This window comes from Olea europaea, unplaced genomic scaffold (assembly GCF_002742605.1).
Source record: "Olea europaea var. sylvestris unplaced genomic scaffold, O_europaea_v1 scaffold1511, whole genome shotgun sequence".
Lineage (NCBI taxonomy): Eukaryota > Viridiplantae > Streptophyta > Magnoliopsida > Lamiales > Oleaceae > Olea > Olea europaea.
This window is the reverse complement of record NW_019232689.1, coordinates 42352-59145: the sequence shown is the minus strand read 5'-3', so window position 1 is coordinate 59145 and position 16794 is coordinate 42352. Positions and strand designations below refer to the sequence as shown.

At 33.6% G+C, this 16794-nt stretch overlaps 2 protein-coding genes across 5 annotated transcripts; both read right to left on the bottom strand.

Moving 5' to 3' along the window:
• Positions 1–414: 414 nt before the first annotated feature.
• On the bottom strand, positions 415–3789 carry LOC111376492 (indole-3-acetate O-methyltransferase 1-like). 2 transcript variants are annotated; one of them, XM_022999451.1, is made up of 4 exons: positions 3570–3789; positions 2142–2555; positions 1403–1678; positions 415–956 (listed from the first exon to the last, which is right to left on the bottom strand). In XM_022999451.1, the coding sequence occupies exons 1-4, from the start codon at positions 3678–3680 to the stop codon at positions 603–605; spliced, it is 1155 nt and encodes a 384-aa protein (XP_022855219.1). In that variant the 5' UTR covers positions 3681–3789; the 3' UTR covers positions 415–602. The 2 variants fall into 2 exon arrangements, with proteins under 2 accessions (XP_022855219.1, XP_022855220.1); XM_022999452.1 differs by lacking the exon at positions 3570–3789 and adding an exon at positions 2668–3110.
• A 7164-nt stretch (positions 3790–10953) lies between these two features.
• On the bottom strand, positions 10954–16386 carry LOC111376490 (putative BPI/LBP family protein At1g04970). 3 transcript variants are annotated; one of them, XR_002699494.1, is made up of 6 exons: positions 15785–16386; positions 14368–14507; positions 13395–13746; positions 12601–12872; positions 12216–12341; positions 10954–11412 (listed from the first exon to the last, which is right to left on the bottom strand). XR_002699494.1 is itself a non-coding variant. In XM_022999449.1 (6 exons), exons 1-6 carry the CDS (start codon positions 16193–16195, stop codon positions 11230–11232), a joined length of 1461 nt encoding a protein of 486 aa, XP_022855217.1. In that variant the 5' UTR covers positions 16196–16386; the 3' UTR covers positions 10954–11229. The 3 variants fall into 3 exon arrangements, 2 of the variants coding, with proteins under 2 accessions (XP_022855217.1, XP_022855218.1); XM_022999449.1 differs by having other exon boundaries at positions 12624–12872; XM_022999450.1 differs by lacking the exon at positions 12216–12341 and having other exon boundaries at positions 12624–12872.
• Positions 16387–16794: the final 408 nt, after the last annotated feature.

The window sequence follows — 16794 nt, the reverse complement described above, 5'->3', positions numbered from 1 at the left end:
TAAATGTTTAAAAATTTAATTATAGTACAGAATTGAACAGAACCGAACCCGAACGGTTCCATAATTATATTTGGACTCGACGGTTCCATTTACTAAATATCCGAAAATTTTGGTTCGGTTCGATTCGATTCGATTCTCTTTGGAATCGAATCGAATCGAACCGACCCGCGCCCACCCCTAAATAGCATAATGCATCATCAAAGATGTGTTCAAATCTTTGTTAAAAAATGGTATGAAAGTATACATCTCTTCGGCAACAATACAAAAGTAGTTTCACAAAGTTTAGACAAGTTAAAGGCATGTGGAAATTTAATGGAGATTTTCATAATGTGAAGTTAAAGATTAATTTGTTACTCCGGAATAAGTTGGGCAAAGACGACAATAATCTACGGCTACAAAGAAAGGGAAACAAGATTGACAAAGTTTCACCTACTTTATTTACTTGGCTTGGATTAAGGGAACACCAAAATTACACCGAACAGTCTAGGATGAAAGGTGACTATCAGTCAGCAATAAACACACAAACACCAAAAAGAGTAGACAGACATTGTACTCTTCTTTTATCAAGACATTTTTTGTTTTTTTTTAAAGATTTTCTCGCACTAAGCTAGAGACAGAGATGCAACTATATGGAAGAATTGAAGCTGTTCCAGTAGCTCTTTAGCTTGGCTTGAGGCTCGGTGCGCGACTCGATCGAACAGCTCCTCGCTCAGTTGATCGCCTATGTGTGCATCAACTAGGACCCCACTAACGCTCCTGCAGCTATTGGCTAACGCACGACCTATCTCAGCCGCATCATCAGGTTGGTTAACCACAAGAGGGCTTCCTCCTCTGAAAACGTCAAGCTTGTTAATGATAAATGAACCATCGGCCTCGACAACCTCCTTGAAGTCATGTAGGCTTGGTGCATACACCGGAATATTGAAGTTGTCCCTTTTCTCACTAGTAATCAGTCCCTGTGGTTCGTTTATCCAATTTATAAAGTGTTCTATAAGTATCAATATTGTAACATATATAAATAATATATGCATGAATGTAATGTACCAAAGAATCGTGCTTTACGATTGACTAAATATTTGTCCCCCACTTGATGTTGGTTATGATGCTAGGTAGTAATAGATGTCCAGCGGCAAACTGGACGTTCCATTCAAAATGGCCAATACGACAAGATTTAATCATGGGCAGTGACAATGTTTGATAATTTGCTATCATGCCTTACTTTCCAAACCCAATGTAATATGTAACGTGCTACTATGAGTAGAGAAAGAATCCGAAGTTTTCGATTATATCATTCAATGTTGGTTCGAGCAAGAAATATAATTATCTCAATCGTTGTTTCTTACTAGTAAGAAGTAAGAACGATGGTGAAAATCGAATTCAAATGGGAAGATGATATGATTACCTCTTGAACAAGATCATCCCAAGCATCTTGAAAATGGGTCCCAAAGAGAAGGCCGGCCCCACCTTGGTCGGTAGGGTCCAAAGAAGTCCTTCCCAGGCAAACTAAGAACATGGACCCTCCTCTTTTCATTTCTTTCGATCTTGATCTTAAGAACCCTGCTAAATCACCCTGGAATTGTTTCTTGTAAGCAGTGGCTGTGCTTTCATTTGCTCCATGGATGAAAATTCTTCCTTTGTTGTACGCCGTCGATCTCTTATCCAACACTATATCCGGAACCTAAAATATCCCAATTAAGCTTAGAGCACAATTAAGTTACTCAGGGCTTATTCGATAATGATTATGAGAACTGATTTTTTGACCATTAGAAGGAAAAGTAGATTCCACCTGTGAGTGAATTGAAATAATGGTCAAAAAAATCAAAATTTTCAGATGAAAAATTGCTACCAAATCGGGGCTTGATTTGCTAAAAACTTTTTCAAATTTATGAATTGGAAGCACGAAAATCACCAGCTAGTATAAAAGTGATTTTGATCAAACCTAGGGCCATGATTAAGTTCTTAACCTTTTGACCTTCAAAAGCAAAACGAAAGGTTGGGAACTTTTACATTTAAACTGTGCTTGAATGCAATCATCCTCGGTAACAAATTATACAGTATACCAAGAATTAAACATCATTAACAAAAAGAAAATAAAAGAAAAAACATATATAATTAATTGATTTATTAAGAATAATATGAACCTGAGAGAGCCAGTGCAAAGAAAATGCAGAATAGAAAACATCAACAGATTTCGCCGGAAAGAGACGCCGGTAAAACGATCCAGGTACTCCGGCAGCAAAGTAAGAGCGGTGACTGTCGGAAGCTAAGCATTCCTCCATGCTACCACCGCCATATGGCGGTAGAAGTTGAAAGAGAGTGTTGAAGTCATTAGACGGAAGATCGGAAAAAAAGGCTGAAAATTCCGGCGGCTGCTCGTAGTCGGTGGCCTCGTAGCGCTTTGTTATGTGCTTGATAATTACATCAATCATGTATATAGTGTTGCTCCCACATGAACATCCTAAATCTGCAACAACAAAGGGAATTTCCGGGGAATTCAGCTGTACTAAATCTAGGGTTTCTTTCAGAAGATGAAGCATCGATCGAGCATGTTGAGCCTGCACATATAACATATACATATGAAGCTAATGTTCACAGATACGTACAAAATTATGATGAAAAAAATGAAGAACCAGAAAATTAACACAAAATGTGGGGTGACTAAGAAACCTGAGCCTGAGAATTATTGACATAGCTGGATTCTTCTTTGCCACCTTTCATGCTAAACATTTTCTCCAGATTTTTATTAGAAACATCAGAATTATACCCTGTAGGAGCCATTTTTTTCCCCACTCTTTACTTTCTCTGTACTCCTGGTGCTGTGTTTTGTTCTCTCGATCAATTCACAGGGGTCTAATTTATAGCAATTTTTCTAAATTAATTTTGGTAAATTCTTAATTCGCATTATTTTCTTTCCTTTTATTCTGTTGATTAAAAATTTGGAAAATAATTAATTTAATTCCAAATCTGTCTCAAGAATCTACACTGCTATCAGAGAATTAATGACATAGCTGGATGCTCCTTAGCCACCTTTCAATATGCTAAACATTTTCTCCAGATTTTCATTAAAAACATCAGAATCATACCATTTTTTTCCCACTCTTTACTTTCTCTGTACTCGTGGTGCTGTGTTTTGTTCTCTCGATCAATTCCTAATTTATCTAAATTATTTGGTAAATTCTTAATTCCCATTATTTTTCTTTCCTATTATTCTGTTGATGAAAATTTTGGAAACTAATTAATTTGAGTCCAAATCTGTCTCAAGATTCTACACTGCTATCAAAGAATAGAGACATGTGACAAATTTATAGTTTTCGCGCCTAGCTGTATCCAGTCTAAAGTACTAAATATGCCACTAAAATGCTTGATTTTAACAGGAAAAAAATTAAACTCTTCATCAACAAGCCAAAAGTTTCCCCTTTGCAACCCCCCCCCCCCCCCCCCCCCCCCCCAAAAAAAAAAAAAAAAAAAAAAAAAAAAAAAAAAAAAAAAAAAAAAAAAAAAAAAAAAAACAAATTAAAAAAAATAAAATGAAGAACCTGTAAACACATAATATGATGTAAGAATTTAACCTGAGCCTGAGAGTTATTAACATAGCTAGCTTCTCCTTTGCCACCTTTCATGCTAAGCATTTTTTCGAGTTTTATCTTCGTTACGACAACATTATCCCCTAGTGGAGCCATATATGTGTATCTCTGTGTATATATAGAGAGAAAAGAAAAATAGAGAGGAAATGGTTGTGAAGTTGGGGAACAAATACTGGGTTGCTATATAGAGATTAAAGAGAGAAGAGTGAAGGGTAGTATTTGTAATGTGAGTAACTGTCGACATAAGCTATATATAAAAGTAAAAGGAGAGGCAGACTGGGTATGGGCCTCACATGCAATAAGAAAGCTGGCCCAAGATTGACGCCGGATTTCCATGTTTGAATCTCTATGCTATAGATATCGTTTTTCCTGATGATCATAACTATCCAGATTCATGTCTATGTTACGAACAAACAAGAATGAATGTCTGGTACAACATATAAACAGTTAAAATCTTGTGTTAGTTGGGGTAATAGGCCATTAGTTTGTGTCAAAATTTCCCGTTTCAGACTATATATATTCATATATAACGTTACAAGGTGTCACGCATCGAGCACAACAATGTCATATACAGCTATACGAATGGCTATTTTATCCAAGAATATACCAATGATATCATCATATGTAAGTATTATTTGGAATCCTACCTATAAGTGTTTGTGCGCGGGCGTGCGGACTAGTTGTTTCGGGGTCGTCGGTTTAAGAATGAGGAGAAGGTTTTCTAGAGTTGTTAAACCTCGAGAGCTAAACTTACGATTTGTGAAAGTTATAAGAGCTCGAAAAATTAGCCTAAAGGACAGACTAATTAGTAAAAGAATTGTCTCAGTGATTTTAAGCACCCTATTTGTCTAACATTATTCAATGAAAATATATTTGGAATAGTGAATTTATGAATAATGTATGGTTAAAAAATAGAAAAATGTTTTCGATTTATATGCAAAATATTTTATTGTCTGAATGCGAAGTTGAAAATGAGTTTGAGAAAAAAAAAGAGTTTTGAAATAATGATAGACAAACAAAGACTAAGTAGCATATGCAGATGCCAATTTTAGCCCATGTTTGGTATAAATTAGAATATAATTTTAATCCCAAATTAAAGTCAACGATTAATTTTAATTATATATTTCATAAGATTTATTATTTTTCAACTTTTATCAAAATTTATTAAAAATCTGATTTCATAGTTGTTTTTATTTTTTATTTTTTTCCACCTAATTTAACGAACCAAAAATATGGGACAAAATAAGTATAGAGTTTTGGTAGATAATGATAAAACCTGTTTATGCATGGGACCAAGTCGGCTTTAGCCCAACCGTCGATGTCAAGTAGCTGGACTTCAAAGTACCAACGGCATACGACATTGTATTATTCGTATAGAATAATGATTATAATTAAGTGTTTCCTTAATCTTGTTTAATGACAACACGAATCATTAATTGCTTATTATACATGTTAATAATACGCTTTTCAGGACGACAAGAACAAATATATAATCTAATTACGACTGGACATCTTATAATTAATTAATTCTTTTATGTATATTATGCTTAAAAACATATTGTTTTGTTGATATCAAGCAATTAGTTTGACATAATTAACTTTTATTTAATTACTTATTCAAACTTGGATTACATGAAAAGTGGGTGATAACTGATTAGGTCCTTTAAATTGAATAATCCATTAAAAGCTAATGATGGTGATTATATTTGATTATTCCACTCAACTGTCATCCCAGAAATCAAGGTTTAATTTACCTAATTCTTATAATTTTATAGGTTTCTATTTTTATATAATTTGTAAGACTTGTTCTTTCTTCTCTTGTAATACCAAACATTTATACGACAAGGAAAAAATATTCAAAAAAAAAAAAAAAGAAAAAAAGAAAAAACAGTTTCAGCAATCGCGTTTAGTGAAATAAGTAATATAGAAGTAAATTTATCTTCTATAATTGCAAAGTGAAAATCTAACCAGGGTATTGTCACGACGGAGAAGCCATAATTTATTAATGTGCACGACCACCCTAGTCTTTGGAAGCTGCTGATCTTGCTTGGCCGTGCCACCGGAATTCATAAATAATGTTATTCATCTAGAGTCTAAATGATTGTTTGGTAGGCTTACTATTACATCTTTCAATATATGAAGACGAATAAAAATACGTTCAAACTCTATTGAACAAGACAATGACCTTATGCCACATATCGATGATCATTATCTAGACTATACGGTCACATTTAGTGTACAAGATTAGACCGAATCAAAAACTTTGTTAAAATTAATATTACTAGGTTGATGATATTATGGAATTTTCGTTTAAAAGAATGTCACCATCTATTTATTTATTTATTACTATTTTTTTATCTAGCCTAAATGCACCTTCAAACTCCGTATTATGGTGTACAGTTGATAAAGCAAATTATTTTCTTTTGAATGAAAATAAAAGATAATATCCAACTTATTCGAAAATAATTTATCTACCTAGTACTGTTCATTATAATTTTATACAAATACGACCTAATCCGGTGCACCAAATATCGTCTAGATGATAACATATTATATTCATAATTTTATATATTGTTTAGCCAACTACCAAAATCACTTTTTCATAGCAGTTAGTCATTGGATTAGATGGCATAACGTTTCATAAGTATTACTTTGTTCCTTTTCTTAAATTATCCATACACTTTTGACACTGTACATTAATTTACAAAACAAACCATATTTGGACATTCATATTCAAACCTAAATACTATTGAAATAGTTAATAATTTAAACAAGGTTAGGTAAATTAGTCTTGCTATACATACATTCTAGCTGACATTCTACTTTACATTGTACCATGTGACACACAATTTTACCATTAATTTCTCCAACACTTAAAACAATCAATAATCTCTATTTTGCCACACGTTTAAATGTCATCCAAGTTATACATAAATAATGTACGAGTAACATAATTCTAGGAAATAGGTTGTAGAAATAATTTTGAGTGTCTGATTAAAAAAATAAATGTAGGTCGTCATTTGTTTATCTTAAAGCAACTTTTCTGGCTAATACAACGTGTGGAAGAACTAACAATCTCGTTTAGAAATTTAAATAGTTAGAGATGCACAACATTTTTCCATGTTCTTGTTTTTAATCTCCGACCAAATTAGAATTCTACCCTAAATGTACTTTAACCCTTTAACTCTTTACCTTTTCTTTTGCACCGGCAGAGAGACCGAGGGAGAAATGAGAAAAGAAGTCAGTCAACTAAAAAAGGAGAATAGGAGATAATAGTTTGGCATGTTAAAATTGTGTAGTTTTCAAATTAAGACCCGAAATTTTGTCCAACACTAATACTATAAACTTCCCCTTACTGCTTTTGTATCAAATTAAGTATTAAAAAGTCCACCGCCGCCGCCGTGATAGTCGCGGTTTCACGTGAATTTATGCCGGAAGTTTAACCCCTATCTACTCTTTTATCTTTTATTAACCTTCAACTACCCTATTAAATATTAATTTAACTTTCGTGTCAACACCTAAACGGCTAAACCTTGCATGCACATATATATAAAATACATATATCTGCAACTTTTCTTCCGTTAGGGTACATGATGATTAAAAAAAAATTAAACCTAGCCAATAATTCTATGTTAAATGGACGGTTTTTTTTCAGCTTTTGTTGGTTTGTCCCACTGAGGGTTGAAAGTTCCTGAAAACCCTATTCACAAAAAGAATTTATGGGATGGTCAAAAAGACTGTGTATATATATGCTTGTGAAGAAATAATTCAACCAATCTTTTGCACTTTTTGTCTTTGCTTTCTTGCTAATTGCAGGTTTTGGGGTGGTTTGACATAATTTTTGATAAAAGTTTTAACAAGATTTGATAAAAGTTGATGAAATATGCCCATGTTTAGTTTTGATAAAAATCATAATTTTAGTAAATATTTTTTTAAACTTTAATTTAGATTTTAATCACCTTTTTTAGTTGAACCAGATGGTGGCATAATTTAAGTCGTGGTTCTCTTGAAATATACAGTTAAAATTGAAGTTTGTCCATTTAAAATTTATAAAATACTAAGTAAAGCTTTATCAATCAAGCACTTAAAAAGTAACAGGAGTATGGATAAATCTTATATATTGTCATATGCAGTGTTGATAAACCATACGGATAAAAAAGAAAGCCCTTATAATTTTTTGCAATTATGCATAAGGACAATATACTCCCTTTCTCATTGTGGAAGCTATGAATGGTAAAAGAATGATTGTGTCCCTATTTATCATTTTTGTTAGTGACTATATTTGTAAATTGGCTTAACAAATTAAGTACAAGTTTTATCTATGGGATGATTTACTGGAATCAATCTTTGATATTTGAACAATTGAAATCTTAATTTCAACAGACAACTTATTCAAAGCATGTCCTATTCTATGCTGCTAATCCAAGGAACACGCTTCCTCTTATTGCTGAAAAATATACACTTCTGGTTTTGGATTTATCAGGCAAAATCAGAGGTAGGACAAATTACCTTGTCACAAATCAAATACAATGAACTAACTCCAATGTCCAAGAACTGGAAATTAGAAGAAACCTTGTATAGGTTTTATAGACTCTATCTTTTTCTGCATGTTATGTGTTGTTTTTTATAAAGATAATACATCATATGCTTTTATATGCAATACATAGCTTAATGTTGAAGAATAAGTACTTTTGTTAGCTTTGATTGGGCTAGCTATCACTTCAAGGCCTCGGGATCTCGATGAACTTCAATAAATACATCATACTCGTACAAATAGTTTATCGCAATTCTTTATTGTTACTATAGGGTCATGACGAATGGCCTTGTACTAGCAAAGCCTATACTGGGATTTTCAGTCAAATCTTTAATTTGATTTTCAAGAATTGTAGACAAACAAGATGTGGCATGATATCCCAATTCTCTCAATTACTATATAAAATTAGAATTATAGTGTTCCCCTTACAATCTCCCTCTCATTTCAATTCAGCAGCCGACAGTGTAATAATTCAACTAAATTAATGTTTGAACAAAGAGAGGCAAAGTCTTCATGAAATGCAAAAAGTAAAACTTGTGCCTATGAATATATCTATTAATGCTATAGCCTACAACAACTTAAGTTTAAAGATATTGGAAATAGTAGAAATGCATGGATTTTGGGTTTATTGCAATATTCAAAAGGGAAATCATTTGATTTCATCGAGATGCCAATGCCATGGATATTATCATTAATTATTCTTTATTTTTCCATGTTACACTATTAAATGTGATAGTTCCACATGTCCAAAGGGCATGCAGCAGCATGAGTTATAAACTGGTCCATCCTCTCACTAAATTCGATTTAAAAAGTAATTTTTTTCTCGTGTCAAAATTATTAATGCACATGGGCTTGCTTCATTAGATATTTTGGTTACGCGAACTTATCCCCTTGGTGGGACGAGCCGAGACGCACTTCAGTGAAGAGGCAAGGGGCGAGCTCGTGGAACAAGCTAAACGGGTTTGCTCGACTCATTTAACACCCCTACACTCCCAATATAAAAACATGGAGAGGTTTCACTCATATTTGCTTTAGTCTTAAATTCCAAATTATCTTGTTCATATCAATCATATATTTTTCAAAATAACTCCACTTCTAGACAAAGCCATGGAGAAAGACAAATTGCTGATCATCTAAAGTTCCTGAACGAATCCAACCTTGTGGTATGCTACATTGGTGATAAGTGTATTTTGTACACTTATTCGGGAACTTAAATAATGATATTTTATAGTTCTTTGATTGAAATATTACATAATTTGTTATGTATTGTGTTTAATAGGTAAAATTCTTGATTTGATGAATAATTAGGGAAAACAAGCTAAAAATAGAGAAGAACGGTGAAATTGAAAAAAAAAAAAAAAAAAGGTGAAAATGCCTCAATTGTAATAGATCTAAAGTTTAAGGACTAAAATATAAATACTCAAAAGTTGTGTCTGGCCTCAAGATAAAGATTTGAGACGTGCTACAGGTTTATTGGATGAGAAAAAAAGTCAAGAGAGTGAAATATAATCAAAGTATTATCACATATTAATTTTCAACCGAAAAAGTTATGTTTCAGATTTTCAGTTTTAGATTGAGACCCATTTTTGGTATATCAAACATTCGAGTTAGAAACATGATAATTCTAGAAGAATTAGCTATTTGAGTTAGCTTTCCAACGCACTTTGAATTGCCTCAATTAGATATCGAGAGAAAGAGTTATGACAAAAATATTAAAAATTGTAAGGCAGTTGAAATTAGGTAAGGCGCCTGCCCACACCTACAGGAGTGGCTCGCGTCTCAACAAAAAAGGGGTAACTAGCTAGGCGCTCGCCCTAGTTATCCCTAGGCACGTGCCTCAGTACAAAAAGGGAAAAAAATTCAATTTTCCTTATTTTTGTTTTAGTAACAATAAAATGCAAACTTTTTGACATCCTTTACATACCAAAACTAGATCAGAATGTAGGGAACCTCCATTCGAGCTAAATTTCATCATATTCTATATATTTTGGAAGTGAAGAACAAGTAGATACATCAATTCAAGGCGAATCATACAATGATTATGAAGATTCATAGCCCGATTTCAAGATTCGAGCCAAGAACATGAATTTCTCTTCTTTCATCTTTCCTATTTTCGGGTGATTTTTTTCCAATTATTCTTGTGTAATTTAATTATATGAATGTTAAGCTAAGTTTTTCATTGTATTGGGTGGATGATGAACCTTATTAGTTATTGTTTTTAATTCAAGCTTGTTAATTTAATAATTTTTTGAGTTTCTTGATTATTTATGTATCTACATTGTGTTGTTTGAATGTTTGATCATCATTTAGATAACTTGTTATATATTCATAGTGCTGAGAGGCTCACAATAGATAAAATACTGCATATTTAACACATGGACTATAGATATTAGGAATAATATGTATGAAGTGTGCAATCACGTGAAATAATCCTATTATTAAATGCATGTTTTTCGTATGAATTCAAACTAGAAATATGATCAAATCGTGTTAAACATGGATTTAATATATGTTGAAAAAGAATATTAATAAAACTAAATTATCGATTGTCATCAACAGTAGAAAATAGAAATATAAAACTTTATATGCATCAAGAATTAGAAATAACATTAAGCTCCTGTTTGGCTCCCATTAAATTAAATTTTATTTTTCTCTCTCCTATTTTCAATTACACAATCTTCCATAAAATAATATTACATGTAAACCAAAAAATTTCTTTCTTTCTCAACCATTCATTTTTCAAAAAAATATTATTCCGTCCATTTTAATTTGAAAAATAGGGGCCAAACAGGGGTTAATAGAGGGATTCAAAAATCCGATACATTCATCCCATAATTTGATCAAACAACTTTTTATTGCTTCCTTAGTTTGAATTACCATAAACAACAAACTCAATCTCTTTTGTGATATGCTACATTTTGCGAGAGTTTATCGAACGTAGACGTACGCTGCAATTGTGCATATTGTATCCATGACTACACATTGTACTTGGCTACAACTGGGGCAACAAGAAAGTCGCAAACAAGCCTCCGAAGTTCATTTGATCTTAATTCCTCGTGTCTAGCACTGTGATAGTTTCTTGGACCAAACTGCCCTTCCAAGATGCAGGGACTAGGCGAGACTGAATTTTTTGGCGGAGACCACATCACTGCAGAACACAATCCAGGAATCTACACAAACGATTTGAGTATCCTGAAGCTTGTAACCATGAAACACAGGCAACGAATGTCCTTTGCTGAGTTGTCCATTCACGTATGGCAAGATTACAGTCTTCAGCACAGTGGATATCACTAACTGCAAATCATTAAAACAACACAAGAAAGGAACTGAGGCCTCTAATCTGATTATTTAAAAAGAAAAAAAAAAAAAAATGAAGGAAGGAAGAGAAACAAGAAAACATAGAGTACAAGAAGAAACCAAGTCTTGTTCCCAATAAATTTTGGTTCGCTGTAAGTACACATTCTGACTTGTTCAAGCACAAGATAGAGTAAAAAGCCTCGAAATATCTTTAACGTGTTGCCTCATCATGATTTCCATTTTATTTTTTTTTCCTGACTAATATCTCAATGAATAGATGACAATAAGCAGAAACAAGTCAAGAGTAAAGCTACCATATGCAAGAATAACTTTTAGGGGGTGGAGGTGCAGATAACCCCGCCTTTTCTTTTTACAGAAATTTATTTTTCTACATAGAACTTAGGAATTTCAGTATCTGTGCTATCTACGAGATTATCCACAGCAATTATATATTCCAATACATCATTGGTATGAGTCTGTTGTGAAGTGTCATATTTGTTAGACCATTTTACCAATTTAACCAATCTTTTCCTCTGCACTACAGTAACCAGAGAAAGGATTCTACCAAATGAGGCAGTAAAAACGTAAGAAACAATTACTTGAAACCCGTTTGGATAACATCCTTTCACGATTGGGTAGGATAAATGATGGCGGCATGCGTAACACATGGCAGTAAGAATGTAAGCATCTCAATCCTTCGAATTATGTGGGTAAAGTGCGATGCTAGGTCCTAGAAACATCATATGATGGATAAAATTTACCCACTGAAATCAAGGAATCAAATAATGAACCAAGTATACCTGAACTTGACGAATGTGCAAATCACCAATTTTGCTCCAATCAAGAGACATACTAAAGTCATTTAATTTTACACTACCGATCACAGTGTTCCCCAAAATTTCAGCAAATATTGAAGCACTAATGACCTACAGCAAAACAAAATTCATCACTTTTACCCTGTCGGCATATATTAAGATTTGACATGATAAGCGCTATAGAATGACAAAGCAAAAAATATTAACTGACAAACTAGGTTAAGTGAAAATTCCCCTTCACCTTAAATCAACCAATATAATGCGTGCCAAATACAAAAGGTTACCGATTCAAGTTAAATCAATGAATTTAACACTTTTGGCCCTCCATGCATGGGAAAAGAGAGAGAGAAAACCCTGATAGCTTAGTCACCACAGACATTTCACTAAACGTACCATTGAAATGCCTGCAACTGGTATTATTTCACCTGCATCTGAAACATCAATCACCATATCCAAAGGAATTGTTGCATCAATCTGCTGCTTTCCAAATTTTATAGTTGGCAGCGAAGAAACAGAAATATTCAGGTTAATGTCATCATCTGGATAGAGCTTGTACAACTGCAGAACAATGAACCTCCAAACTGATGTGTTCAAGAGATACCGATCTGATGCATATTCAACGATCCAATTCATCTTCTTTGCCTGAAAGAAGAACGGACTTTTATTATCTTGCGATTAATGGCTATCCTGATGTTGACAAATTCTTTTATGTGATCCAGCAAAGAAATGCTAGACACTATGGATCAGGTAGCTTCGATCTCTACAAAGTCCTTCAGGTGACAAATCATGACATTTGTGTGTGGAGAAAGATAGAAGGTATCAGCCTCTACTCTGGTTCATTGTTCCGAAGCACCCCTATAAACTGACCCAACTTACTAGGATATGTGACCTGCTTGAAGTGTGTACAAAGTTAGAGAAGATCAAGCATGTCTTCTAATCTTCACCCTGTAGTAAAAGAAGCTGAAAGAGTGAACCCCCTTTCCTCCTCAGTATTTTTTCTAAGCATTTCTAGAATCTACCAGTCTGTCTTGTGTAAAGACAGCCTAACATTTTAAATAATTTGCTCTACTTCCATATTTTATATGTTTATGTTATCCATACAAAAAGTGGTCCAAATTTCAATTCTCTAGCTGACTCGTTAAAGTAAAGAAAATAAAAAATTACTTCAAAGTAGACAGTTGATGCTGATTTAAGAACATCTTCATGCAATGAGACCCCGACCATCTTATCCACTTCCTTGCAGGAGAATGAAGGTTGTAAAGTTTTATTATAGTGGTTGGAAACTAGAGTTTCATCCTTGGCAGATAATAACCCATCTATTTCAAGGTCAAGTGATGATTCACTCAACTTCGGGTCATCAAGAAATGTAATATTCAAGGCAGCAATACTAGTTATCGGAACTTCTTTAGGAAGAGACTGCAATACAGAATCAAGCTTTATGATTTTATCATTTATTTTCTTGGAAACAGCATTTTCAACTGCAGAAATAATTGTACCCTCAAAGGCATTCACCAACCTGGAAAATGAAGGGGAATCACAAAAGGAATACGAATGGTCATGGAAAGTAAATAAAGGAAAATTATATAACTAGCCGTAAACAAATATGAAGGAGAGAAATCTAACAAAAAAGTTTGTAGACTCAACAGCTAACATGTTTCTCAGATAAATTTTTCATCATGAAATAAAATAGTTTTAAAGTGCCTTTAAGATGAGTTTGCATTTCATATTAGGATGAAATTTCTTGATGTTAATCTAGGGCTTGCATGAACACAGATAAGGTAATGGACTAAATAAAATGTCCATATTGGATAATTTCAATTTCCATCTGACACCAAGAATCAGCATATTTAGCTACGAGTGAAACAGATATATAAGGAACTAGGTCCAGGCATGACACTAATAACATATAAATAACATTATATTCCTCATCAAAATTTTAAACGTCTAATAAAAATATAATCTACAATACTACAGACAGCTGGGTGTAATTTGTATCACAGAAGTTGTAAAGGAAAAGGTTTCCTTTCAGGTCCAAAGAATCTCTACTTTGATATTCTTATTCATTAGCCCAATTTCCGACAATACAAACAACAAAATCAAGGAATATTTCCATGGTTCGGAAACATGAAAAACGTACCCTCGATATAGCCAGGATGCTCCACCATCCAACTTTATCAATATATCTTTCACATTACATCCACATTCCAGAACAGACAGCTTAAAAGATCCTTGTAGATTCTTCAGACTGAGGATAAGCCCAATTTCCATACTTTCAACCTTAGAAGAAGCAAAATACATCTTCAGACTGATAATTCAAGGACTTAACTCACATAAAAGTTTCTAACAAGGATCACTCTTGGGAGCTGCAAAAATCTAAACTTTAAATGAAAGATAGAACATGTAACATTGAAACATGCACTTGAAGCAGAAGTGATATGCTGACAAATGTCTGAAGAATTCTCAAGCTTCACAAAAACAGAGCATATACATCATTTTGAAGTACTTCAACAACTCTGGAAGTTTTGTAAAAGTATGAGGTAAGGAAGTAAACGTCATTAATTTTATTGCAATGCTAATTGGTGGAAATGCAAAAAGAAATTTCTGATCTGTAATACAAAATTTGAGTTAAAGATTTCACTGCAACATACTATTGGAAATAAACCTACATCTTAGTAAATATGCCTACTTTAATTACTGAAATAGCCAATGTGCTTCAGCCTGACCATTAATCTGATTGGCCATTGTCAGGTTGTTACAGGTTTTCAGAAACTTAATCATAAATACTGCTACTAGTTCTCTTTCTTCCCTCACACCGAAATCCTCCAAATCCTGATACACAAACATACAAATGCATGTGCACTAAACATATTTATGCATACAATAACAGCAAACTAATCTTTATTCCAAATAAATTAGGAATAAGCTATGTGAATCCTTTTTCTCCACTCCTTTCGATTCATTACCATGTGCCCACGCCTATTGCCAAATCCAATACACCATTAATAACCATAACATGCCATATTAATTTTGATGTATCTCTCCCTATTCTAACCTATTCTACTAGGACCACATCACTCTTGGGCACAGAAGATTTTTTTAAGTCTTCGCAAAATATGTCCTCGCTGCCTAAGTCGCCTATCTATTCATTTATCCCCAGTTGATGAACCTTTATTTATTGGCATGTTATTCTCATTTATTATTGCTTCTATTCTAGTATGGCTACACATTCATCTGAATATCATGTTTTCAGTATTTCATCTTATCAGTATTCCTGGTGTTCCACTTGCAATCGTTGAATTTGTTCCTTTCTCTCGCTTCACAACAATAATCATCCACCCTAGATGGACTCTTCACAGAAATTCCAGTCTTACTGGAATTACATTTTGGCATCTACTACGCACAAATTTTTTAGCTTTTTGAAGTTACCTTACTATTAAATTGAAGTTCACTCCATATAATATTCAGAAGAAATGATAACTTGTTAGATTTTTACAGTGAGATTCCATGTATAGCATTCAAAACTACACAAATATACATGCATTATAACTGCATACCCCAATCGTGGCACTTCCTTGATCCGAAACAGCAATAGGAACCAACGAAGTGCTGTATGAATACTTCCAATTCATACTCAAATTCGCGGTGGCCCCAGAAACAGCTATATGTATACCATTATCACTAGTTCTCACATTCGAAGAAATCACATCAATCCTATCCACAGTAATATTCGAAAGAACCATATGAACTTTACCCATGATTGGGATTGTCACGGCATTCTCAATCTTGGGCAAGTAAAGTGGAAGCAACGACGACTCTGCCTTTTCTATTAACAAATCCTTGAGAAAATCAAGACCCTTATTCGATATGTCTACCGTAATGTGCCCTTCTTGATCATTTGATCGAACAGGCGTATAGCAAAAAATAAATAAGAAAATTATTCCAAAAATGAAAAATAATCTTGCCATGAAAAAAAATCCCAGCTGAGAAAAACGGGATTTAACTAAACTGGAGTGTCAATTACATATTTGGAAGAAAGGAGAAATTCGAAGGGGTGAGTACGTGCTTATGGTATGAGCTTCGAGAATGGTGTAAGCTGGCGTTTTCGCAAATTTAGCAGCCAAGACAATCAAGGTGTCGACAATCTCACGGTAAATTGAAAAAGAACCGAGGAAATACCCAAAAATGACCCTTACACTGTAGCAAAAATTGACATTGGCCTTTGACCAATTAAATGAATTAAAAAAAAAACAAATTAAGTTAAAAAGAAAACTTTACAGTATTTTCCCATTTTACCCTTCAGACTGTTTGATAATTCTCTTACCGACCGAACCGACCGACCAGTGGAGAAAACCGACCGACCGACCACCGGAGAAAACCGACCGTCGCAATCAACGATCATCATCTACAGTGGAAGTAAAAGAACCGGTTAGTTTTCTGATACAAACTCCAGTTCGAATGCTTTTTTTCATAGTTAGCATCCTTAGTAATTTTGGCTGAAATTAGATCCATGGGCATGAGTAGGTAGATTGTGGGCATGCTGGAATGTGAAAAATGAGATTTGTTG

Bases quoted from the DNA above. Each gene is read 5' to 3' on its own strand.
- LOC111376492 (XM_022999451.1), bottom strand. From the start codon at position 3,680: ATGGCTCCACTAGGGGATAATGTTGTCGTAACGAAGATAAAACTCGAA. The intron at 2,556-3,569 runs GTTAAATTCTTA...TTATATGTGCAG, and splicing joins TTAATAACTCTCAGGCTCAG to GCTCAACATGCTCGATCGAT. The intron at 1,679-2,141 runs GTTCATATTATT...GGGATATTTTAG, and splicing joins CTTTGCACTGGCTCTCTCAG to GTTCCGGATATAGTGTTGGA.
- LOC111376490 (XM_022999449.1), bottom strand. From the start codon at position 16,195: ATGGCAAGATTATTTTTCATTTTTGGAATAATTTTCTTATTTATTTTT. The intron at 14,508-15,784 runs GTATGCAGTTAT...GCTTCTTCTAAG, and splicing joins AAGGAAGTGCCACGATTGGG to GTTGAAAGTATGGAAATTGG. The intron at 12,873-13,394 runs GTAATTTTTTAT...TTCTTCTTTCAG, and splicing joins CATCAACTGTCTACTTTGAA to GCAAAGAAGATGAATTGGAT.